This window comes from Python bivittatus, unplaced genomic scaffold (genome assembly GCF_059951505.1).
Source record: "Python bivittatus isolate LINGU-HERP-01145 unplaced genomic scaffold, Pbiv_v1 ctg000590_np1212, whole genome shotgun sequence".
In the NCBI taxonomy this organism is placed as follows: Eukaryota; Metazoa; Chordata; class Lepidosauria; order Squamata; family Pythonidae; genus Python; species Python bivittatus.
Genome location: NW_028277086.1, coordinates 8,694,692 through 8,722,131, shown reverse-complemented (window position 1 = coordinate 8,722,131; position 27,440 = coordinate 8,694,692). Strand labels below are relative to the sequence as shown.

General features: G+C 42.7%; 1 protein-coding gene across 4 annotated transcripts in view; it reads right to left on the bottom strand.

Moving 5' to 3' along the window:
- Nucleotides 1–27,440, bottom strand: part of ST3GAL1 (ST3 beta-galactoside alpha-2,3-sialyltransferase 1) — a 100,741-nt gene that overhangs the window by 21,858 nt on the left and 51,443 nt on the right. For 2 of the 4 annotated variants that reach the window (XM_088148689.1, XM_088148691.1), the window contains exons 2-3: nucleotides 17,683–17,857; nucleotides 877–1,664 (exon numbers count right to left, since the gene is read on the bottom strand). In XM_088148689.1, coding sequence (XP_088004815.1) covers nucleotides 877–1,188 — 312 coding nt within the window. In that variant the 5' untranslated portion in view covers nucleotides 1,189–1,664; nucleotides 17,683–17,857. 4 annotated transcript variants of the gene reach the window in all.

Here is a 27,440-nt window from a genome sequence, read left to right as displayed (position 1 = left end):
CCCTCTCGCAATATTTCATGAATATTCACAAATATACTTTCTACGTATTCTTCGCCTTGTCTGAAAACCTTAAGAATTTCTCTTCTCCTGCCTTTCATTCCAACCTTCATTGGAAAATAGATCCGTTGCAGGTGTGAGAGAGAATTGCTTAACCTACTCAAAATGTGCAGTTATTAATTCAGTAACATCTGCAAACTAACACAGAATTGGGGCTTAGATGTGGTCATCCTTCCATGCACAGGGTTGCCACAAATATTAAGTTCATGGATATGCAGCAAGCCTAGTGGGCAGAACCAATAGAAGTGACTTCCTACTTTGATGATGAGACTGGTAAGGCCACAACACTCAGCTGGTCATGGTCAATCTCATATATATGCCAAGCAGGATTAAACCTAGTCATTATGTCGATGGGAAGCCACCATGAATCCTGGAAAGCTACAGGCTAGACTGGAAAGTAAAAAAAAAAAAAAAAATGAAATAGGAGAAGATAATGGCCACTTCCATATTATTGCCACAAAATCTACATGCACATCTCCATGGACTGAAAGGAGACTATTTTTCTACCCTTGATGAAGTTTATTGAATTTCCTTACAAGCTTCTACGCCACACTTTTAAAAATAAGAGAGTTCCCCCTTATGGGGTCTCAGAACCTCCCACTTAAAATTCTTAGACAAAGTGAGGGCTGCAAGGGAGGGGGTGACAAGGCCCCCATTCTTTAGCCTTTTGTAAGGCTCTCAAGACTTTGGGGCTGGGCAGTGAGATGAGCTGTTCTACACTTGGAGAAAGATATGGGCCATGGGCCTCAAGTAGCCCATCCCTAAGCCAAAAGAGCTACACTTCGATCACTCCATCTCCCTCCTCTCGTTCCTACTCACCAGCCACCATCTGTAGCTCTCCTGGGGTATGAAGGCATTCTGGGTGGTTAAGAAGGGTTGCATAGTTATGTTGAACCTTTCGTCAAACCAGGCTGAGGTTTGTTCCAAAATGCAGGTGTTACAACTACACGGCCGCCTGGAGTATTTCAGCAGTTTTTTAACCTGCTCTGAAAACTGGTACGCGATTTGCTTGGGATCCCAGGAAGTAGAGACTATGCTGTTCGTGTAGTTGAGCAGGAATGATGTGATGGTGATGATAAAAAGTAAGGCAAGAGTAAACATTTTCAGGCTTCTGTTCCGAAGGGGCATCATTCCGACTGATGGATTCCTTTATGCAAGAGCCCAAGATGATTAGATAAGTAGGGTGTGGGAGGGTGGGGTTAAAAAAGGGAATCCGAAGTCTTTGTTTAGGCCACTAGTAGCTGTTTACGCAAAGGAACGGCCCTTGAGATGGTGTTCTCGAGCTACGAAAAGGAAGCAAAAGAAACTCTCTTTCCTCTTCACCCGAAAGTAGGTAGGACAAAAATTGGTCTTTGCATTTTTCCTTCTTCCCCTCTCCTTGAACGGCGACTAATTTCTCCTTCCAAAAGTTGAATCAAAACAAAACAATTGTAATTTTCGTTTTGGGAAGAAATTGCTAGCAAACTCAAGCTTAGATAAGAAAAACACTTTTTTCCCCTAAAAAATATTTTAGTAAAGTCACTGGTTAGAACTTATACAAGGTCAGGTCATCAGGAATAAGGATTCAAAAACCTTGATCTTGTGAGCTGATGGAATTCCTTTTCCACCTGGAAATACAAAAGAGAAGGGACAATTTCACTCTGCCTTTTAATACATAGTTGCAAATTCTATTTTCTAATCTTCCATCCATTTTAAATGAATAGAAATTAAACTGTTCTCTTCTTCTTTGCAACAAGTGCCTCCTGAATTATGCAAGTATTTTACATAAACACTTACAATATCACACAATGTCCCCCACCTCTGGCTAGCTGAACGGCAGACAACCGCTATGAATGAATAAATGAATGTTTAGAGTGGTCTCTGGCCAATCGAAGTCCAGTTGTGCAATCCGTAGTATACTTTGTGAGCATTTCACGGACTCTTTCATTAAGCCACAACTGGTAGCCATTTTATTTTTACTGGCTGTTTATAACAAAGGCAAATATAACAGGATTAAAAGGAAGGGAGAGAACCCAGCAAATCTTCATCTGCCCCACACAAAAGACAATCTTTATCTGCCCCCCACACAATTTTTGGGTTTTTAGGTTGCAACCTTGTTAGACTAGTAACACTTTTTTTCTTCAAGGTTGCTTCAGTTAAGCCTCTGGAGGGATCCCATAGCCCCCCCCCCCCATTTTTGGGTTTCTCCAAAATTTGCCACCAATTTTTGCATTTTTTTAATGTGGTAGAAGAAGGAAATGATTAAAAACACAGGGAATTAATCATATTCACTGTACTGAATTTAATGCACACGTACAAACAATTCATTTCCTTTCCTTTTTCCTTGGCGTAGGAACACGGAGATTTTTGTTACTGTAGAGTTTGTGACAGCTTTATGGGGCAGTGATTTGTGCTCCTTGTCCTTAGTATGGCAATTAGGAAATTATGGAGAGATATTTTTAATCATTTGTGGAAGTGTGTGTCCAAGCTCCATAAGGAGATCATTCCACATACAGTACAGTAGTACCTTCACGGCTACTAAATGAAAATCAAGTGGCTATGATGCCAGTAAGAAGAGCATCTTCTGATGCAGTAATAAAGGCATCTCTGCAGAATGGAACAACTGAGTAGGTTTATAATGGAGAGTGATTTTAATTGTTTAGGGCCTTATAAAACAACAATACTTTACAATAAAACAACAACAATAATATGCTTCACGGTGAATAGCACTGTGGCAACTACAAGATGAAAATAAATATTTCTGGCATCAATGTGATAAAGGTTATGGTCATGGCTCCTCTGTGTCAAGTTCAGCTTTTGTTGACTTTATAGATATATCCAGGTAATTTTTTGAGCAACAGATATGGAAGGGGTTCGCCATTATCTTTTTCTGAGATGTCATTTTGTCTTCTCCATCTAGGTTATGATTCAAGAACATCTCACCTTGTACTTGTTCGGTTCTCTTAGTACTTGCCTGTACCTTTGGCAAGGCTTGTTTGATTAATCCAGGACATAAAAAAAAAAGAGACCCCCTTTCCACAAAAGAAATAAAAAGAGCCCCCTTCCACAAGACAAACGTGAGCCTTAGCATGACTAATGGAAGGCTAAAAGGAATTTCATCATGGAGAGTCAAACAATTTCTGAAAGATGTGGAAATGCTACTCTTGTGATATGACCTGGACCATCACAAATCAGCAGCAAAAGCTGGAAGGAAGTTCAGTCATAAATTACAGCAGGAGGACCTATTCAGCTTCCTTGCTTGGTCTGCCCCCCCCCCCCACCTCACCATTGCATCCCATTCGGGTGTTTTAGCTCTGCTTTGGCTTTGTCACTATTGGTCCTACTAATGAAAAGCTCATGGCTGTCACGCCTGATCATACAGCAAATCCTGGAGAGTAAACAACTGCTGCCCCAAGTCCACAGAAGAAGGATGAGGCTATCATTAACCAGACAAATTTAGGTCATAATAAAGGTATTATCTTTAAGCTACCACAATCTCAATGAGTAGCATCACCTAAGCGATCCCGGTTAATCTGAAAAATGTTAAGCAGGTTCAAATGTGGTTAGTACTTCGATGGGAGACCAAGAAAATTCTAGGAGAAAAAAAAGTATGGCAAACCGGTCTGTATTTTTGCCAAGAGAACAACATAGATAGGTCTGTGAAGTCACAAGGACTTGAGCCCAACTTGACGAGAACTTTAAGACATAACAAATCTCCCTGTTCTTTTGGTTGCATCAAATTAACATGACGACTCCTCTGTGCAATGACGGACAGGAGAAGAAGCCATTTTCCATTGTTGGGTCAATAAACAGGACTTACTTTGTGGCCATACAGAAGAAGAGGTAGGACTCTGCAAACACAAGCATATATAGCCCAAATCACAGAGTTTACCAGCTGGGGCCCATATCCAAATAGAATCACAAAGGGCATTTTTAACTGACATGGAAAGGAGTTTTCTTTTCAGGAGAAGAGTAAAAATCAGATTTAGATCCTGCCTTTCCTCCAAAAGCTCAAGGCAGCATATGCAATTCTTCCTCTGATGATTTTTCTAAAGCTAACATCACCCAGGATTAGCATGTTGTGTGAATACCGCCGCTCCATCTTCAATTGACCTGGGATGACCACAACCACAGCATATAACAGCTTAGGGTTTACCCATCGATAAAGGAGCACCATCCTTGGGAGACCTCTCCGGTTAAAGCATACCCTTGCTTCCAACTCTGAGAGAGGGTATTCCAGATATTGCTGACAGGGGTTTGCCCGGTATTGAGAAATGGCCTCTTGCTTTGTACAGACCACATCCTTTGCATATGCCCAACTTACCATTGTGCTGACAAGGATGAAAAGCAAATGGAAAAAGTTGCTTCTTGGGACTACAACAGTTCCAAGGCTAACACTGGGCATTTTTTGGACATGCGCAGCACGACACTACTAAGGACTTGACAGAGCCTGTAGAACGGTTGTTTAGCAGTTGTAGCCACTGTCCTTTAAATCAAGCATTTCATCACTCCCTTCCTTGCGCGTCCCCAAATGTTCTGTTTAAAGGCTTGGGTTTCTGATTAAACCACTACCCGGGGGGTGGGGGGAACAAGTAAAGGCATTGGTGCCCTACCTCTCAAAGTGCTTTTAAACATGTACTGCTAAATTCTATCCCAAAGGAAGTTGTTGGGGGCTTTGAGAAAACAGGGATAGCTGGAGCAACGCTACCTTCAAAAAAGGGAAGAAGGAAGCTCCAAGAAATTACAGCTCTGTCTGCTTGATTGTTTATGCTGGACTAGGTCAAGCAGATGATTCAACAGTATGCTTGTGAGCACTTGGGTAGGAAGGCAGCAATGGGACCAGAGTTAAAATGGACTTAATAGTCAGGGGCTATATGACCATGGACATATAGGGTAGCTGGAACTCAGCAAAACCTTTGACAGACTGCCTCATGATGTCCTCATTAATAAAATGATAAATATAGGCCATCTGAAGCCATGGTTTGTACGGCTAGGGCTTGTTGAATATGCCACAACTGGCTGGGTTAATGCTTCTTTCCAGGCCATAAATCATAATCAGCAAACCACAATGGCTAGTTTCTGACACCAAGGCATAATAGAACAAATCATATTTTAGCTTAGAATGATGTGTGAATCCAGCCACTGACTTAAGTAAAGTTGGTTCATTCCACATTTCAGTCCCCTGTGGCATTCTTTTAATCAAAAGTTTACAGCGAGAAACATATATTTCCTCCCTGACCTGCTTTATAACCTGGACGAGAAGAAAATATATTTTACATTTACTGCTGCAAATTTCTGTTTTATAACTAGTATACAAAAAAAAAAAACTACATTACAATCTCATAAATCAAATTTCCCTACCTTGTTGACTGGGAATTATGGAACATAAGTCCAACACCTCTTGAGGGTTTATGTTGGGAAAGCTGACCTACATGTTGATTCTGAAATCCAGTAAGGCTTCTTTCAAGGAATCCCCCATGCACTCAACCAGTTTACTTCTTGCTCACTTTGCTTGAATGGCAACTTTAGTGAATGCACTAACAGAGCAGTCATGGCTGAAATAGGAGTGTCGGTCTGAACAAGCCATACATCAATAATGCCACCGCCCAGCTTAAAATTTCGCAAAGCGAGATAAGTTTGTTTTTTAAGAGTTCCCCTTTGTTTTGTTTTGAATAGAAGGCTTATCGAAACAGAGGGTGACCTTTTGCTGAAGACTTTTAAAAAAGAGCAGTATTTATGCAAGAGATCTCTTTGTAAAGAAAACAATTTGGCTGCAATTTAGGACACATATTTAACTTTTTTTTTTTCAGTTAGTGAAAACCACTGTCTATTTGTAGAAGATCCTCAAATGTCAAAATATGCTTTCTCGTGTTTTGCACGGAAGGAAGCAAACTGGACTCTTTTTGCTTATTATTGTTGTATTTTTCTACTATGTGTTCATTTGGCCTTTAGAAAAATAAATGACATTTTCCTGCTTTGTTTTTTATTTTTTAACAAACAGCAGAATGATCTGCCCAAATGGTTGAAGATGGATTTGTCATGGTAGCCAAGGTCTTTTGAGAAGCTTTGTACCTTGGACTCCTAGATAAATACATTTATTAAACCTCAAGGGAATAGTTTCTCTATGCTTAATTTTTTTTTAGACATCAGTTAAATTGGTATATCTTCAGGGCAGCAACCGGCAGTGAATGCAGAATAGAAACTAGATGATCAGAAGATCAGAAAAGTCCTCTAATGAGGGACAGCTAACAAACTTTTACGTTGTTCAATTTCAAAAAAAGAAAGAAAGAAAGAAAGAAAGAAAGAAAGAAAGAAAGAAAGAGAAAGAGAAAGATGCATGTTAAAGAAATGATAAAAGCATATAAAATTAAGAATGATCTAGAAAGAGATGTTCTGTTGTCAATTGCAACTAGAACTTGCAGACATTCCTTAAAGCCTAAGGAAAGTTCTTCCTCAGACATCGAGTTCATTGTCATATGAGATGGTGGCTTGCAGGGCTTTGTGGAAAGAAATATGGAGGACAGGATGGATGGAAGCCACTTCTGGTCACGGATAGACCTGACCAGAAGATGTGAGGAAAGCTTTGAAGGAGATGCACCTTTACCCTGTGAAGGATGAAGAAAAAAGCACAGCCCCAGCCACCAAAAATTGTCCGTTCTTGGACTAAAGGATATCTGAGCTTGGTGTTGCAAACAAGTTGTGAGGAACTTCTTGTTCCCCTGATGCTGTTGAACTACAGCTCCCAAGATCCTTCAGCATTGGTCAAGATAGGTGGGAATATAAATAGTCCCTGGGTTAAGAACGCCTAGGTTACAGATGACCCATAGTTAAGAATGGAGCCTATTGTAGCAAGGTTCAAGGTAAAAACCCAATGATTTGAGTTAAATACACAATGGTTTGAGTTCATTACACAATACCACCTATACAGTATTATACAATAATACTGTTCCGGCTTACATACAAAGTCGACTTAAGGACAGACCTTGGGAATGGAACTCGTTCTTAAACGGGGGACTACCTGTATTAGGAACTGTCATTAAAGAATATATGCAGGATTACAGGTTCTCTACCATGTTCTAAGGATTATGTTATGCTGAGCCTGTAACATTTGTCTGGCCTGTTTATGTAAAGGATGCCTATCAGGAAGGCAACTCTGCATCATCTGGAGTAGTCAAAAGCATACTGAAATGAAACTAACTTGCAGTATCTTCACACCGTGCTTGTCCTGAAGGCATTTAGAAAAGCCTATGAGGTTGAGATGCAAAAAGCCAACCAGTAACCTTAACGCCGAGGCATATTGCTAGAAGCCACTCCCAGGGTATTACTAAGCAAAGCAGCATTATAAGTAGCTAGGGGAGGCATTTCATGGCCAAGAATGACCTGGAAAGGTTGCCCGATCTTGACTGTGAGCGCTCACCCTACCTGCATCTAAAGTCTTCTGATGTTTTTGGCTCATACTGCCCTCAGCCCTTTGACAAGATCAAGGGTTACCTGTCCTCAGCTTCACCTTGGGTGTGGAACAGTTTAGGGCTGGTCCTTTTATTTGGAAAGATAAATAACATGATCCAAGGGCATATCCATGTGACAATCCTGTTGAAACAAGTTGTGCAAAAGCTTATCAAGATGGCCTTTGCTAGGGGTCTCATTAATAAAAATTTAAAGATGTGTCTTCCAGTCTGTCAATTCCTGATGAAAGGATTACAGTTTAAATATGTTTGCTTATTACAAAGACGTTAAGAGAATATACGCCTTAACAAAGGGTTAAGAGCATATAAGCTTAAATCCGGCATTTAAAAGCAAAAGGTACCAAGGGTTTACAATACCGCACTTCCTCCATGATGATCAGTCCAGACTACTGCAACACTGGACCCACGGTTCATTTCCCTATATATCCCTTAAATGGAATGTCATGGACACAAAGTTCCCGGGAAGATGTCTCTCTGAATTTGCAGCTTATTAAATTCAGAGAAGAATTGCCTTTCAACCAAATGGGCTTGTTGTTCCTTCTCTCCTTCTTTTCTGGCTTCTGCTCTGCTTTGGTGGAAGAGAAGAGGAAGTTCAAGTCTATAATCTGCCTGCCACCACCCAGCTGCCACGGAGTGGTTGTGATATTTTTTTCCTTTTTGTAGAACAAGTATTTAAGCTATCCAACCATTAGTTCTTTATTTGGTTTTTGTTGTATGGATTAGGTCAGGTTTCTAAAAGGACCTAAAAACGGTCACTTTTTAATCTGCCGCCCCCCTTCCCCAATTCTGAAGCTGATTTAGATGGTAGGTTGGGGGGAGAGAAGAAGGAGGAAAAGAAGAAGGAAAAGGTATCCATTTTCATACTTGAAAAAGCATGCTGTTTGTAGTGTTGGAATGGCTGCCAACTGGATAGCTTCAAAAGAGAACTGGCTCCCATGGTATTTTGAGCTTTTGCAATTTAAGTTTTTAAAACTCAGTTCCCTTTCATTCAGTTGAAGGCCTTGCCTTAATTGATCAGGCCATTTTCAACAGGTGACTCCAACCAGTTTGTGTGGAGACTTGCAGCCCTGTTTCAAAAGAAATGATGCCAGGGAATCCTCAGAACTGAACCCAAACTATCTGATTGGTGTAAAGGAGAAGAAGAAATTCCTTCTTCTGTGGCTTCCTTTAAATTCTTATTTTTGTCTATAACGGTGTTTCTCAATCTTGGCAACTTTAAGATGTGTGGACTTGAACCCCCAGAATTCCCCAGCCTGCACGGGAAATTGTGGGAGTTGAAGTCCACACATCTTAAAGTTGCCAAAGTTGAGGAACACGGGTCTATAACAATGCCCTGGGGCAGAAGCCATCAAAGGAATTCATCACAAGGAAATCTGCTTAGGATTATAAGCACTAAACCTTGGTGACCCTAAACCTTGAAGTAAAGCAGTGGTTCCCACCTTTTCTATCTCCAGACTTCCTAATAGGTTTAGAACCAGCTAGCCAGAGAAGGGGGTCTTCCCTGTTGGTGGTTTAAACCAAGCCGCTCTAAAGAAACCTAATGAAAACAATCAAGGAAACAATCTGGCTACAGTCTCAGCCTATAGCAGCACAGCATTTTCCCAAGATCTGTCAATTCAGTCCTCCCACGTGTTTCAATGCTAGACTGTCACAATGCCAACCACAGTATTAAACATTGAGCAAAATGTACCAATAGTCTCATTCAGTTTAAGGCAGTGTTTCTCAACCTTGGCAACTTTAAGACGTGTGGACTTCAACTCCCAGAATTCCCCAGCCAGCCATGCTGGCTGGGGAATTCTGGGAGTTGAAGTCACACATCTTAAGGTTGCCAAGGTTGAGAAACACTGGCTTAAGGCATTTTCATTACACAACCATTAATAAACAGATTTGCATGCTAGCTCATGTCAATGCTTAGGGGCTTATTCTCATGCCTGACTAATTGTGGCCTGAAGGTGCTTTCCCAATTGTTTCTAGAGAACTTGCCTTAATAACATAATCTAATTCCTCTTCAGCTGTTTCAGTTTTAACACTGCATTTCCCTCCTCCTTCCAACATAAAGCTTGTTGTACAAGCAATCTACCATGGTTCTTGCCAAGGTTGGGATAATACATTTGGGGTTGGGAACTGCCCAGATCCTATTGGCCATCTTTGAATGCTAGGGCATGCTGTCCCCCTCCAGGCACTGGGCATTATCTTCCAGATCATGTTAGCGCAGACTGCAAGAGGAACCAGACTCCTGGTTTCTGCAGAGGCAACCTCCCTGGGGAATGTCTTACCAGCATTTTGCCAAGCATTGTTTGGGCATCACCCTGGCTTCTGATGTGCACAGGAGTGGTGCCAGATCTCTTTTGAGAAACACATTTAGCAGTCTTTTGAAAAAGAACCACATTTACCTAAACAATCATCTCCACAGAAGCACCAGTTCTGGACTACACTGAACGTCCATTTACAGTAAATTGAGAAAGACCCAAGTTCTGCCAACTATGTGGTTCTGTCCCAAATAACTCCATTATAGGTTTCCCACCATTTCTGTTGACAAGGCGTTTGGGGCAGCCAACCTTTCTACTGCTTTTATTAATTGTGGGGAGGGCAGCGTGTTTTGCCTACTGCAATGCCATTCTGCTTATTCCATGGGCTCCTTCTATGAGGTCTAATTGAAAGAAAGGAGGAAAGCCCCTTAACACAGCCACGAGGAAGAGCCTTTAAAAGGTGCCTCTCTTCTGGATTTCCTCCAGATGGGTTGGGACTGCAACTTCTATAATCCTCAGCCAGATGGCCTTTCCCCCACTGGAAAAAGGCAAGTTCCTTCCAGTCAAAATTATTATGGTGTTTCAGCAGCTTTCCCCCAAGAAAAGCCTATCCTGTCTACGCCTTTTTAGGTGTTGGATAATGGGAAACATGACAAAAGAAGCAGAAGTTCATGCAGGATATGAAAAATGTGGGCATTTTCTTATTTTCTCGTGTTAGAACTCCAGGTTATCTAATGCAATTAATTTGAGGACATCCTGGACATAAAGGAAGTAAGCTTTTATACAACACCTAGTTAATGTATAGGATTCACTGACATTACATGTAGTGATGGCCACCAATTCTGATGGTTCTAGAAGGGGGCTGGAGACATTGATGGAGGATTCTGCCACTAATGACTATGAGCTTTGAAAGCTGCATACTACTCCAGCTTCTGAAGACTGAGATCTGTCACTTCTGGCTCATGTTTCTTTGCTTTCTGAACATAGCTGGTGGCCCATGGCCTGAAGAGCAGAGCTTTTCATAGATATCTATAGGTTACTTTTGCCAAGTTAGGTGGGTCTACTCCAGGCTCTTTCTAGAGTAAACTCTGTTTCTATAACTTTTTCCCCACTCTAGAGGTGGCCGCTCTGCTGAGGTATAAGAACAAAAAACAATCTACAGTGATACCTCGGGATACGAACGCCTCTGCTTGCGAATTTTTCGGGTTACGACCAGCTCTGGCCCCAAAATTTTACCTCGGTTTGCGAACTCCGCCTCGGGGTACGAGCCATTTTCCGCCCGTGCCACGTGGTTCGCGGCCATTTTCTGCCCGTGCCACGTGGTCCACGGCCATTTTTCCGCCCGTGCCACGTGGTCCGCGGCTGTTTTTCCGGCCCTGCTGCGTGGTCCGCGGCCGGGCTGTTTTCGCGCCGCGCCGGGCCGTTTTCGCGCCGGGCCGTTTTCGCGCCGCGCCGGGCCGTTTTCACGCCGCGCCGCGCTGCACCCCGGCCGCTTTCCGTGTGGTCCGTGGACGCCAGAACGGATTAACGGTAATTACATTGAACCTTATGGGAAATGAACGGATTAACCGGATTTACATTGAACCCTATGGGGAAATTTGCCTCGGGGTGCGACCAAATTCAGAGGGCGGAACGGATTAACCGGATTTACATTGAACCCTATGGGGAAATTTCCTTCGGGTTACGACCACGACCAACTCGGGATACGCCCAGAGTCACGGAACGGATTAAGTTCGTATCCTGAGGTACCACTGTATATTGCTATAGACTGACAATTCCACTGCCTTTCAATCTCTGATCTATGGCAATTGATCAAAATGAGGGGAAGTTCAGCTGCTGTTGTATCAGAACTATCTCCAGCCATGCTGTCTAGGAATTATACTTCCAACACATCTGGAAACCTCCCCTTTGCAGGAGATTGATACAGGACCATCAGTCTCTCAATGGAGAATGAAGGAGATAGGATTGATTTTATCTGAAATATTTGAATACTGCTTCTTGTGGTACAGCATCTTTAAATGCTTTCCAGCCATTAAAAAACAGTGTTTGTTCTTGAGCAATAATTGCTTACAGTCCAAGACAGAGGGAAGAGAATGCCCATTTCTAACGGATATCTCGTCACGCCACTCACATAGCATCAAGCTATTTTCACAACCGGTGTCTCCTTAATAACATATACCTAAAAAGGGGGTAGGGGGATGACTTTCACAAGAGGTCATGGCAGTCCTGCACAGCTGGGTCAGCTTGGCCCATCAATGGGCTTGGTTCACCTTTGCTCATCTGTCATTTGCAGCTGTGGCTGCAAGTGCAATTTTTTGCAATGCCAGCTTGGGTTGGCAAGAGAGAATATACACTAACACCTGGCCTCTACTCAAAGATCTCCAAAGGAGAGCTCAGCAGCACACTCCCTTCCACTACCCAAGTTGGCGCATCTTCAACCAAAGGCCATCTGTGTGCCAGGCTGCTGATCACTAATCAGCTAGCCTCAGTGCCACACGCGGCCTGCTCCTCACAGTTTCTTTGGCACTTGTGAGACAAAAGGACAGGGCCAAGGCATTATAACAAGAGCTCTCAGGAAACATGGCAAACTTCGTACCCTGTGGCGTACTCTCATTTCGAGGGCACGTTGGCTTGGCTGCCATGGACTTGGAAGAATTCCAGCCTTTAAAACTGCAAGGAAGGAAAAACTCTCCAGTTCTACATCAGCAAAGAATGAACTTTTTCATCAGTCTAGGAGATCCAAACTCGCTGACCAGAGCAACTTCTCAGGGGCAGCTCATCTTTCCAAAGGGGGCTCTGCTTCCCGCCCCCTCCCCTTGCCCCAGGTTGCAGAGTTATGTTCGGTGATATTCCCAACCTTTACTGATTGCAAGGATTTGTAGGCCAACTGACTCTCTAGAGCAGGGTTTGTCAACCTTGTAACTTTAAGATGTGTGGACTTCAGCTCCCAGAATTCCCCAGCCAGCATACGCTAGCTGGGGAATTCTGGGAGTTGAAATCCACACATCTTAAAGTTGCCAAGCTTGACAAACCCTGCTTTAGACTTTAGGTGGGCTACATGAATAAAACACAACTTATAACAAGACTGGAATATATAATATAAAAACAAAATCATCCCAATGCTGTTGTCCACCAAGTCTTCCCTACCAAATGTCTCTGGTTTCACTGCTTTTCTGCAGGAAATTAAGAAGGGGGCCAATCTGATTGAAGAAGCAAGCTGTTCCATAGGGAGGAGGCAACTGTAATAAAAGTCATCCTCTGAGTCCCACTCTCCCCTTTTTCTCCAGAGGCAGGCACCTAGAAAAACCCCTCCAACTTGGATTCACATGAGATGGACAAATGCTACCTAGAGGAGACGGTCCCTTTGGGGTTTCCCCCCCACATATTTTGGATAAGTTCAGAATAGATAACTTAAGCCTTGTGGATACTCTGCAACCAGCAAATGAGTTTTACTGGCCCTTGGAACTTCCTTTGGTCACAGTAGTTGAAAACTAGTGGTGCCATTTGGGCATAAAATAACCATAACAATGCACTGAAATAGCCAACAAAAGATCTCAAAATGTCTTTCCCCAAACCCAGGAAGACAAGAACAATAACAAAATCTCCTGCGTTATCATCCTGCCTGCTGACCTCAAATGTTATCTGCCCCAACTTTAAAAGAAAAAAATATACATATGAATTGAGCTGTCAAAAAAGGGTGGTTTTGCTACCAAATTTCAATCTCAAGGCTGTAAAATGGAAGGTGGGAGTGACCTAGCATGCGCTAGAGGTTGAACCTGAAAGCAAATAAAGGAAAAGGGAAGACTCTACTTCCACTGTCTTTAAAGGTACAGTCTGAACCCATGAATCCTCCAGGCTCCTGAATCCACTGAGTTGGTTTCCTCAGCCCAGTCTTGAAAGAGAAGAAATTAAATTGCATATGACGACTATGCCTACATTCAAAACACAATTTGTAAGCCGTTCTTCAAACCTCCTGGGATCACAGCACTTTTCTGCTACTCTTTAAAGCAGCCCTCCCACACAGACCTGAAGCAGGATGCAGCTGCTTTATGAGTCATGCTAAAGATAGTTCCTTGAACGATTTGATTCATTACAGCAATAGCATCTTCTTCAGGCTTGTGCCAAAGCGTGGAAAAAAGGCATGTGTGCTTCAACAGATAGCAGCCAGGTGCTTATGTGAGGTCTGGAGCACTTCTTCCAAACTGTTTTTCAGGTGTGCGCAGCTTTAATATATATTAGCCTGCAGACACTAAGTTGCTTATAGTTTCAGCAAATAACCAGGGATAGCAAAGAGTAAGTTGTAAAAACAGCAAGGTACAGGACAAAAGACAGAAGTATTTATCTAAACTCCCAGGTTAAATGTTGTCCTCTCACCTTCTCTTCTATTAAAAGACTCTTGCCATCTGATCCCTTCTCACATTCTTAAGTCCTCCAAACCCCTTTTTGCCCCCTAGTACGATTAAGTTCCACTGGAAAAACTTTCCATCAACTTGCTACTTAAGATGCTGTAAGCTTACGCTCCAGAACTGGCACAAATGTTAACAGTCTAATCCTGGGGACAGAGTGGAAACAAAACCACAATACACACACAACACTACAAGGCCCTTTTCTGTCCCCTCACATCTGTTCAGCAGATTAAGTATTTGTATAGTGGGCAAATGTTTGTGGCCCAAATGGAATGAAACGGGGATGAATAGGTTTCTGTCCCATGAATTAGGTGGCTGGGAGAACACAACCCTGTGTCTCTTTCTCAATTGGCATGGTTTTACTTCACTGTAAGAATTATGGTTTCAATTTCGGAGTTGGGGATCATTTCAATACATGCAGTAGACCTCCAGTGGTGGCCCAGACCCAGCGTTAAGACCAACAAACATTGTCCATAATTCTGTTTCAGCCGCAGCTAAACACAGACAGCCCACCCAAATTCTTCCCCAAGTTTTTGCCCAGAAATTTCAGGTGGATAGTTTCTCCCAATTTCTCCAAGAGAATGAAAAAACTCTCAAAGACAGGATTCCCCCTTAGCAACCCCAATAGCATCACTCTTAGAAAAGCTTCATAGGAAAGGTTCTTGCAGGAGTGACTAACTTATTCATGGTATGGTTTTGTATACCACCCCAATCACAAGGGCTCTGGGGATTGCAGAATAAGCACGACAGAAAGAGAAATAATACGGGGAATGAATAATTTTTAACATAATCAGCAATGGTTGTCCAACAGCCCATTCAATGGACTAAAGGCCCATTGAAATAAGAGAGACTTCAGGGACTTAAATGAAAGAGAGATGGGTCCAGCCCTATTTCTGCTGTTAGTCTGTGGGAACTATTGCTCAAAAGGCCTGTCTTCTTGTGCCTGTCCTATGGATTTTGTGGAGGGCTGGGGGCTGGTTCTCAGCAAGCTTTCTCTGGATGACTGACTGGATAGGCAGAATTACATTTGGTAAGGTGTTCCCCAATCTATCCATGTGCCATGCTGCACACAGCTTTATAGGTAATGATTGGCTTGTCTCAGTGCTCAGTTGCATTTTTGGGGGGTTTTATTCCATTCTCTCTCCTTGGAAAACCAAGGCACTTCCTTGGATCAAGACAGGAGGGAGGTTGTGCAGGAGCAACCTCGTCTAGCAGTTTGGCCACCTCCATATCCCAGAGATCAGCCAAGCTGAGACAGAGGTGTTGCCAAATTCTCAGGAAAATCCCAAGTGGCTTCTGGGTCCATCAGCAGCCTGAAGTGGTCTACTCAAGTAGGAGGCTACAAACCACATCATGATCAGAAAGTGACCTAGAGTTCCATTAGTTCAGTGTTGTCCAAACTTGGCCACTTTAAGATGAGTGGACTTCAACTCCCAGAATTCCCCAGCCAGCCATGCTTAAATTGGCCAAGTTTGGACAACACTGCATTAGTTCTTGGGAATCCCCCTCGTCCACCTCTTTAAGTGACATAAGTTAGTGTGGAAATAAGGAGGGTGCAGACCAGGACACTCATACCTTTTGGTCACTAGTTAAGTACAACAATTTCATCCAGAAGAATTTTTCCAGCCTCTCTTGTCTAAAATCCCTGGCCGGGTTAGAAGACCTGAATCCAACAGGCGAGAGAGTATTTATTTAATTAACTTCCTAGACCTGACATAGGGGACGGTGCTGGGCTTACCCCTATCCCACAGACATCCAGGCACGTCCCTTTGCCCACTGCACATATACTTTTATAGGCATCTACCGAATAGACCAAGGGAGAGGCTGATTCCCATGCTAAATTTTTGCAGGCTATATTGGAAATCTTTAAAGAAACAAGACTGACACACACTATGGAAGAAATAGGGCTGGAATGATTGAAAATAGGGGAAAAAAATATAGATCAGGACTCACACTCAAAAAGGATTTGCATGTTATAAAGCCCTCTGTGTGGCTTTTTGGCTGCAAACCACTTGCCTCATTAAAAATGTTAATACTGAATTAGGTAGACAGTGATCCTGGAAGCCTCCAGGAAGAACACAGGCAAAATAAAATGGTATACATTTTTTAAAGACGGCAGCCTTTGCCTATGGTGATCGATGGCAATCTTTTAAAACAAAATCTGAGCTACCAAAGTGTTCAGTCTCCCTCTTTCTCTCCTCCACCCCAGCTCACACCAAATTTCAAAGAATTCCCCCCTCCCCCCCAGATGTGCAGAGATTAGTAGAGAAAGACTTTAATTAAAACGTAGCACAGAACAGATTTTTCAACACAATAAAAAAAAATGCAGCTTAGCCCCTTACAGTTTTTAGAAGTGTCAGATAAAAATGTTCAGACTCAACGCAGGCAGGCCAATTCCAGAAAGCAAGGCTATTATCTCACCTTCTACAAGCTGGCATCATTCCAATGTGCTGGAAGCTGTGGAATTAGCACTCCCAACACCTAAAGAGGGCAGCCAGGGAAGCCCTTGACTAAATGCAGGAAAACGTAGAGGGAAGAGGCAAAAAACAACAACAGTGAAGTTGGAATAGGTTGGTTGACTGACAGAAAAGGGGACAGCTACAGAAAACTGGGTGGCACCAGAACAGGGTATCATGGAACAAGAGAATACCTGTAACGGTATGTGGGAAAGACCTTGGGAGACGGGGCGAAGAGATGCTGCCAAGGGAACAGTCAGATAAGAATGGGCATAGCCTGTAGCTGCACAGTGGTGGGGCAAGAGGATCAGAAGAGACCCTCCCTAGTCTCTCAGGCTGTAAAGGTGATGAGGGGAGAATTGTATTTTCAGACTTGCAAGATTCTGTCAATGTGGCTTTACAATAATGTAAAATTAGCTCATCTGGTGTCAGGTTCAGCCCAAGAACTACAACGAGGTCATCCACTACAGTTCAGATACTTTATTAGCTAATAGACAGAATCTCGCCAGACTAAACTTATCTACAGCTACTATGGAATATACTCCTTGTGGCTCTACGGGGGAGCCAGCCTCATCCTCTGTTTTCCCAGTCTTGTTGTGGGCTGAGGAGGCCCTGGAATGTCTCTCCCCCCTCCTGACAACCTTGAAGCTCCATTCCAGAATCTTTCCTGCTCATGCCATCCATCACATCTGGGCATGTTTCCTGTCTGGTCTCCAATACCTGACTGGCACACTCAGCAGGGCAGAACACCCTGTTCAGCTGTGTTTGTTTCAGTGCCCCTCTTCTCTTGATTAATAATCACTGCTAGGAGCTCTCCTGGGATTGGTTTCCTTCCCCCCTAGAGAGCAAGCAACAGGAGCCAGGCGTAGCCTTGGGTCACCAACCGGTGCCACAAAAGCCAACTCTTATTCTTGGGCATTTCTAATGTTTTGCATTTTACAGATCCCACCTGTGGCGGAAGAGCTCCTTTTACACTCAACTCTTCTCAGGAGAGATTCTGGGAAAGACACATGGTTACCAAACCTAGAGCCAACTCTGCATTTTGAGACGCACGAAAGGATGCATTTACCTTGCCAACTTTTTTCACTTGGCCGGTTTTCTGAACCCTGGGTAGACCGTTGATGGATTTTCTCCTGTCACTGGAGGTCTCCACTTCTTCCCCTTGTGTTTTCCTGATCCATCCGAGTGAAACTGCTCTCCTTTAGCAGTAGAGAGGTAGGCACATGCTAGGGATCATCATGGGTCTGCAGGAGAGAGCAGAAAATCCAATTTGAGTCAAAGATTGGGATCAAGACATGTATACATCTGTAGTTACATCACCCATCCAGCATTACTCTCCTGAAGACTAGGTTTTTAAAATTCATTCATTCATTCATTCATTCATTCATTCATTCATTCATTCATTCATTCATTCATTCCTCTCTGCCTAAATAAGCTATTTATCAAATGGGAGAGCTATCTTAGATTTGAACACATCAATGCAGTATTTCTCAACCTTGGCACCTTTAAGACACGTGGACTTCAACTCCCAGAATTCCCCAGCCAGCCTGGCTGGCTGGGGAATTCTGGGAGTTGAAGTCCACGTATCTTAAAGTTGCCAAGGTTGAGAAACACTGCAGTAATGGAAACCAACATGCTTTTTTTCTCTCTAACCTTCCTTTTTCTGGGTGTATCCTCTTAAATTCAGGATCTTCTGCTTCTTGGCTGGCTCTGCTGTGCTTCTGATTCTGAGAATCATAATTCTGCTCCACCATTCTGTTTAAAGCCCTCTGAGTGATTTTGGATCAGTTGTTTTCTTTCAGCCCAACCCACCTCACAGGGTTGTTGTGGGGGAAACAGGAGAAAGGAACAACAATATACACCTCCTTGAGTCATATGTCAATCAAAAAGGCTTATATGCCTGTAAGCGTCATCAGCAAAACAAATGACGCAGATTGAGGGAAATGGAGCAGAACATGAGAGCTCATGGAAAACACCTGTGTGGGGCATTTTGGGACCCAGGTAGAATACATGATGTTGTGAGTATGGTGTTGGACTAGGACTACCCAGGTTCAAGCCCACCCTCAGCCATGGAAGCTTGCGGAGTGACTTTGGGGCAGCTGCTCCCTCAACGCAGCCTACCTCCCAGGTTTTCTGTTGATGGGATCAAACAAGGGGAGATCCCCTGAGAAAAGCAGGAGAGAACTTTCAGGGTCTACAGGAAGATCCAACTTCTCTCCCCTTTCTTTTAAGAGAATCTCCAGGCATATGGATTTTGTGGTCTCAGCCCCACAGACCTGAGGAGTGGCTAGTTGGCCCTGAGGCTCTGAACCAGCCCAAGGCCCCAACTGTTGACCCAAAGAAAGGGCTTTGGTCCTCCTTGGTGGCTGCATTGGTTCTATTAAAGCCAGTTGAAGACATCTTGCTGCTGATGGGTCAAGGAGACACCTCTCCTGTTCCACAGACAGAGGCTAAGCTGCATCTTATTTCAACCCGGGCAGTAAGAGGATATCTTGAAATGCACCTGATGGGAACAAGCAAGCCCAGGGCAGGCTGTGCAGAATACATATATCTGCCCTCCAGGTTCTTGCTGCTTTTCCTGTCATCTGCTGTTGAGAGGCCCAGCCTTATTCAATGTGCCCCTATTGTGGTGCAGCTGGCTTGTGTAACAATTGTTGACTCAAGGGGCCAGGAAGAAGGGGAGGACCTCAGCCCCAACTGACACTACACAGCCTTGGTTTTGAAGGCACAAAGATGGTCATTAACTCTGTCCCTTGGACAAAACAGTCAGCTTTAGGGGACATTAAATCCTGTTGCACCAAAGTTAGCTTGCAATTTCTTCAGAGCTTACTCCTTCTGCTAATGAGGCTTTTGTTTTCTCATCTTCTCCAGGTGCCTGGAAACTTCTTTCAAATTTCTCCCAGTGGCTCCCCCCAGCTTTCTTTATGGCTGAAAGCAGCAGAAGGTGTGCTACTGCTGATGGTGCTGTTTCCCTGGCTGTCTACCTGTGGGGCTTTTTCAGGTGGACATTCAAGGAAACAACAACATGAAATGGAAATAGAGGAAGCCAGAGAGCCTGCAGACTGCTGGAGAGGGAATCGTACAATGAAAAGAATGTTTGTCCACACCCCTCCGTCACCTCATCCCTAAATAAAGAACATGACACTCCACCCTTGAGAATTTCACAGAAGTTCTCTTTCCCTCTGGAAGCATTTCCAAAGCATATTCTCTTTCATCGAATTGAACACAACTGGTAGGGAAAAAACCCCCAAAAGACACAGGAGAATTCTTCTGCACAATGCTGGTATTAATGGACTATCCTCCCCAGTCCTTTGTCAGTGAGGCTGTCTGCTAGAAAAAAGTTCTGGGAGAAAATACCCAGCCAGGATATTTTTCTGCGCTGCCTTGATCTTCTGCCTTTTGTTCTGTCTTAAGCTCCTCATCTTCACATGCCCCCAGCCCTGAAAAGGGCTGCTCGCATCAAAAACATTTAAAACCCTCTTTTGGCGAAAAGATGGTCCCGGCATTTATTGACTACTGGAGGGTGCTTGTGTTTAAGGCTTGCTAAGCAAAGGAACATCCTGGCACATGTCCTTTTGCCAGGGATGGATGTTTGGCAACTGAAGAGGATACTAAGATGGCATTTGCCAAGTCTGTTGATGCCACAGGTGCCAAAATCTTTTGACACAATAACGGAGCCTGAATATGAAAGCAGATGTAAGGAAAGGGTGGGGGGAGACCAAGGAGAATTCTGCTGAAAAAGAACAGTTGCCTGTGCCTGTCAATTAATCAGCTATTTTATACAGTGTATTTGCCAAAAGAACAGTAAAACAGCATGAAAGCACGCACGGTTCTACTGTATTTGCATTGTTCAGATCTCTATACACACGTACACACACACTCCAGAGGTTTTACTTTCAAATTCTTCCATTTCTAGATCCCTCTGAGACAGAAAGTAATTGACAAATGTTCCTCAATAACGTTTGCAATGTTTCTGCAAGGAAGATCGTCCTCATCTGAAAGTTCACTTATGTATGCCATGTTTCCTAATTAGCCTGAATACAACTCACGAGCATGATGAACAAATTATCCGTAGACAGATAATAACAGGAAAAAAATGGGTGTATTTAGCAAACTAGTACACATTAAGCTTAAGATTTCCCACAGCACATAAAAACACATTCATTGCATTATAATAAGGAACTATTATCATGGAAAAACATAGGCATTTATCTAACAAGCATTTCAAAAATGAGTTCTTCCCCATTCAGGGAAGAAAGCAGGAGAGGGGGAAAAAAAAAAAAAGCTTTGGATTACGGTTTTAAATTCTCCCACCACCTGAAAAATGGACAGTCATGAATTTCACCTCTACCCCCAGGGAATGCTGGACAAGGCTCCCCCCCACCTTGACGTCTGCTCTCAACTGTAGATTCTTCATGTCGCCTTCTCCCCTCCAGAGAGGCCAAGTTTACGCCCAGCACTAAATTCTTCCCCACCGCACATCAAGCAGAGTGGCACATCTGAACCAATGGTGACAGCGAGAGGAACTTTTCGAGCTGGTGTCAGAAAGACTCCACCCTCCCAGGCGCGATGCAAATTAGCCAGATCAGAAAAGCAGAGAAAACAAGGTCTGCACAGCTCAGATTACAGATGGAGAGCTGGAACCTAGAGAGGCTGGCTCTTTTCAAGGGCCAAAGGACACATGAGAGCAGGAACAGTGCAATCAAGCAACGCATTTATTTTTATTTTAACACAGCAGGGAAGGAAAGCTTTAATTCGGAAGGAAAGTGAGTGGGTTAACTCTTTCCGCCTCTTTGCAGAATCAAAATCCTGCCCCCTTGCCGCCAAATATTACAACAATGGAAAGCAGGAAGATCTATCTCTCTATTCCCCCCCCCCCCCGCATTGTAGGCTAACAACAGCATCAGATGGGAGCAAGGACAGGGATGCAGAGAGAGATATTTAAATCTAGAAAAGGACACAAGAGGGATCAAACAGGTACTTCCCCAACAGCATGGATCTATTTCAAGCTCATGTAAATGAAAGTACTAGTGAACTTTAAAAGAACGGCAAATTCCAAAGAGGGCAGGAAAATCTGCTTCTAGTTGGATTATGCTATGTGAGGTTCTGCGTGAGTCAGATCTGAATAGGAAGTTCCCCATTTTTAATGACACTGCCCCAATTTTTAAAAATCAAAGAGAGAGAGAGAGAGAGCAGTTGTTAACAGAAGGAGCAGAAGTAACTTCACCCAGGAAAAGAAGGTTGTGCTTAATCCCTTCCCCTTTCCCCAGTCACTTCTTTTCGATCCATAAAAGGAGCCTACTAGTATAATTTAGGTATTCCATACTCAGAATGAAGCCCCCACTTTCCTGGGGACTGAGAGCACTCCTGATTAATACTGTGCTGAGATATCTACTCTCTGATTTTCATTTCATTCTCAGGCTGCAAAAAATATTTCTAATTTCTCTTGGGAGTGTTTTGAAACTTTTTTTGAGAGGGGAGGGGGGACAGGCTGAAGGGGACACCTCTTTCAGAAGCTTCCTTGGTGGTCCATGTCTCCCAATCTGAAAACGGCCTTCAAGAGAAGTTTTGTCATGATAGCTTCTCTTGAGATTAACTTGAAACCTACAAAGCCAGGATGGTGCAGGCTGCTGGAAAGAAGATTGCAGAATGAACATCTGCCTGCACATATCCTGAGGGTGTCTGACAGAACTTCTAACAGGTCGGATAGTTGGTGGAAGAGGGATACCAAGTCATCTTTTATGACTGTGGATTCTGTTTTCACTATCACTGGTGCATTGGATTAATTTTAACATTTAGTGTAAATATAACAGTATCTTGGAAGAGTGTGGCAGTCTTTAATAAACAAACATATTAAGTATCGGATTGCTAAAGAAAGGCAAGAACGCTGTATTCAGCCTTTAAGTTTTTCCACCCAAGTTCTCTTTTCCTCAAGAAGATAGTTCAAAAGGAACTCTCTTTCATCAAAGAGAATGCAAGAGATCCCCCAACACGGCATTATTTCAGATTTCAGCCTTTTTCTGGCTAGCTTCTCGCACCATGACATCCACCAAAAGTGTTGGGATGGTATACCCCAAGGTTGTCTGTCTGCTGTCCTTCCTCTATCTGAGTATGCATTACAGAGCAAGGGAAAAGAGCAAGGAGACTTAGATTATGTGGTAGAAAGGATGGTAAACAAGGAACACATATGCACCAAGTGATTTTGCAAGCTGATATTCAGCCAACTGATCCTTCAGCATCCATGAAAGGAACTCCAGGGGAATCACCCTCCAACTCACAGAGTCTACAAGAATTCAAGGCAAAAAGCAGGACCCACATACTCACCCAGAATATGGATCTATGTTTGGAAGGATTACATGGTTCAATCCTTTTCATTCAAGGCAGTAAAATGCATGGTTGAAAAAGATCCCCCAAGAATTACCGCAGTATTCGGACTTTCCTTACAGACTGATCTGCTGATTCATTGACTTCAGTGGGTAAAAAAGCCTAAAGGCTTGCAATGGTGTAACCAGATGGATTAGTTGCAATTTATAATGGGTCAGTGAAACAAGGTGGGGACAATCTATGCAGTGAACCTGTGAAAGAGGACTGTGTTATCATCACTACTGTGTTTTTCTTTTCCCAAAACAATGAGACAGCCAGCTGTAAACCATCAAGCTCGCTGGAATGTTTCTGGCTCCAAGATCCTGAACAATATTAAACCAGGTCAGGGGCCTCTCTGCATGAACAGTGAGGTTGGAGTTAGTAGCAGCTTATTTATGTGTGGCACAGCTGTTCTCAACCTGGTACTTTTCAAATATATTGGAACTGGAATCTCCAGATAGCATGCCGGTTGTTGCAAAAGGCAATCCAGGTCATTCAACTGAGCTAAGTGCAACGCTCTTTTCTCGTTAGTCAAATGCAAGCAGCCTTGTTTGCAAATCACGTTGCAAGCTGGAGAAGACGCTCCTGTCTTCTTTCCAAACCAGTGTTTTTCAGGATGCTTTAAGGGAAAAATAGACTGCTGACTTTTCACTTAACCAGCTGCCTTTACTTGCCCCAAAGGCTTAATAATAATAATAATAAAAAGCACAATTTTATCCTGCAAGAAATCTAAGGCTGCATTATTCCATCTGCTTTTCTGGGAGCAACTGTGCCTTACTTTGGAGTAAACAGGATCCTGTTGTTAATTGAAAAGCAAACAAGCTTTAACTCATTTGCATAACTTGCAATATCTGCCATAATCTTTCCCTGTAGGAGGATACTCTTTATCAAGTTTCTTGCAGATGCTTTTTCTTCTTTTCTTCATCACAGGAAATACTTTTTTCTTTGGCCATTACTACTCCCTTACTGGGGAGCAGGCTCCGTTAAAAACAGTCTGACTTTATTTCCAGAACCTTCGGAAGATGTGTTTTGAAATAATGATCTATGAATCGGGAGTTGTTGTTGTTTTACACTGGCTAAAAAAAGCAAAAGATACCTTTTGAAATTAACCACCTTTGGGGAAAACTGTTCGCTTGCCCAGTGAATTTTAATCCATTTTTTCCTCTCTTTTATTCCCTTTCTTTGTAGCTACTTTGCCTTATCGCCACTGTTTTGCCCCCGCCTTTCTTTTTCCTCCCTTGCCATCCTATCTTCCTACCCCATTTCCATCCTGTTCTTTTTCCTGTTCCTGCTGAAAGGAAGGAGGGGTGTCTCTGTGTTTGTGTGTGTGAATGAGAAAAAGGAGAGGTTGGTATATGCAGATGGAGATCCATTAATTTTAGAAGTGGGATATTTTACAGGCAATTTTAATTGGTAATTAATTCAACAGCTATTTTTTTTTAGCCTGCTTCTGCCCCATTGTCCTGCTGTCTGACACACATATTTAAACAGTGGGGGTTGCACTATGACATAATCACACATGTGTTGCCATTTACCCCTCTACAGGTGCCTATGCTAAATACCTGTTTTTGCATCATTCAACAGCTGTATGATTTTGCAAGGCTTTGGAGGCCGTCTCTCCATTCATTGCCACTTCATTTCCCCCCGTGCTTTGCATAACCATAATTTGAGGACTTTCCATCTTTAGTTCTGGATGTGGTTGCCCTCCCTCAGAGAGGTGCACAATTTAGAGGTCCTCTTGGACTCACAGCTCCTGGTTGAAAAGAGATGGCAGCCATGCTCAGGAAGGTTTTAACACCTATCCATCTTGTATGCCATTTGTCCCCATTGTTGCATCAGAAAGCCCTTGCTCATGGTCATTCATGCCTTGGCCATATGGACTACTGCCCTCTACATGGGGCTGTTGTAGAAGACCCTCTGAAAGCAACCACCAGTCCAGAATGCAGCAGTGTGGATTGGCATGGAAGGGACCCAGGAAACATGCCCTCTCTGTCCTAGCACCTGCCTTATGGAACAGTGTACCCCCTCTTACATTCAGATGGCCCCAACCTTGCTGGCATTTCCTAAAGCCTTGATAACCTGGTTCTTCCATTGGCTCAGGGTATTGCTTGAGATATATGGTTATTTTGACCCTGTATAAGTTGCCCAGAGTCACCATTTGTGAGATGGGTGGTTATATAAATCAAATAAGTAAATAAATAAAACACACATATGCATGCCACATACACATTTATTGTGGGAATCATTTCAGCTGGAGTTGGCCTCACACTAACAAGCTGGGTATCATATAGGTTTTTTATGGGCTTATAATACTGCTTATCCTCTCTGTTCCAATGACACACTGAGTAGCCAATCAGCTTACCACTTTTAGCTTCACATGTTGGGCAAGGTTAGTTTCTGTTGTTATAGTGTTATGGGTTGTGCAAAGCCAAAAAATCATGTTAATGGCAACAACATGGCCGAAGTGTGTATAATTCAACTGGTTTCCTCCCCAACCCGCTAGAAAAGAAATGATTCAGCTAATCATCCCAGAGATAGGAAAGCAAAACAGTTATACTCTTTCTATTGTTCTCTGAAATGAGATTTCACCATATTATGATATACAATAGAGAGAGAGGGGGAAAACAAAACTCTAGTAATGATGTGTCATTGTGGAACCTTGATGATATATTGATAATATACTCCTTCCAAATCTTGAAAACAAATGTTTTAATACCATAGGCTTATCCAGAGTATTCTTCTTGGTCAAATATAGGGGGAAATATGGACTATAGCTAAAGAAACAGCTCAGTTAATTCAGGTTCTCTAATTTGATTTTAAGCATATGGAGACCAGCGTGGCTGAGAGTATGCCACGCATTTGTTGGTGGGGACAGAAGTGTTCTGTCCATGAACTACAGTATTTCCTAACTTGGTGTACCCCAGATGTGTGAGGAAACAACCCCCAGAAGTCTAAGCCAATAAAATATCCCTTTTCTTTGCATATTACTGCTAAATATACCAGGTGGGAAATAAAACTCAGCTGAACATCTCTTCTGCATTCTCAATCACAAAGTTTTCAACCCCTGGGACACTGTAATTTGCAATACTTTATTGCCTGCGAGTTTTCCATTGAACAAGAATAATACTTCATTTTCTGAATTCTTGTGTCCTATTCACATAAAAATGAAGGGCTCTAAACACACTTATTTCATGTCAGCTCATTTCCTGTAGACATGATGGATTTAGGCGAAATGAAGTTCAGGGAAGGTCTTGTCCCTCGAGAACACAGAATTAACTTGTGGCATAAAACAGTGGTGCACAGCTTTTCTCCAAATGAAGGCTGCACTTCATTTCTGGCCAGCGTATTACTTCATACAAAGTTAAGCCTTTAAATTCCCCTACCCTCAGGGGCATTCTCCTCCATCCCAAGGTACATCAAGCTATTGTGATGGGAAACTGGAATGCATTTTAATTTTTCCCCCCTTTTTAATTATGCAGAACATCGAAAAACAGTGAGGTAAAAAAGATTAAAGGAATAAAAAGCAAAACATATAGAATGGAATGCAATTTTTATCTTAACCCTTTTGAGTCTAAAGCGAGAATCCACACTGATGTAGAAATCCAATTTTGATTCCGGGTAGGAAAACAAGGCATTGCTGGAAGGGAGTATCATCTTCTTAAGGAAACAGTTATGGTAAAAGCATGGCTTTGCATTTAAACTGGCTTTCTCCAACATCCATCTGACACTCTTGGGACACCTTAAAGACAAATCACTTTATTTGTGCCTAAGTTCCATGGATCATGGTTTACTTCATTGACTTGAAATCCTGAGACCTCAATGAAAAAGTGTCCGAAGGCACACTTCGTTGGCTTTGTTGCAAAAGCCTAACATGGAATCCAAGATCTGTGGGATTTAACTTCATGTCATAGACTGACTCTACCTCCCTACACATTTATCATATTGATTAGCATTTTGCAAGCGTTGTACAGTATAAGGACAGAGGCCTTCATGGGTCAGTAGCCCAATAGGTATTCATTCCCTATTTAAATACTCCTTATTTCAAAACAGAAATACCCAGTTAAGGCCTGAGCTAATGTGCAAAAAGCAAGTAATGTGAATTCAAGAGTATTATTTATCCATTTATTATTTATTTATTAAATTTATATAGCTGCCCATCTCATGCTATGGGAGAATAAATATTTCATCATGCTTTTCTCCCTTCTCCCCTTTTTATCTTCATAGGAAATGCTTCAGGAAAAGATGTCACTAACTAATTATTCAGAGAGATACAAAAGAGTTTCTATTCTCTGAGAGAAGTTTGAAAACATGAGATGAACAAATGTTCACTGGCTGACTTTTCAAACACTTCCAAAAAGGCAGGAACGCCAGTATACATTAACTTAATTGAACTGATATCATTTTGGATTCTCCCTGGGAAAGCAATTTGGAAGCCAAGACGTTTGCATTCCACTCTAACCCATT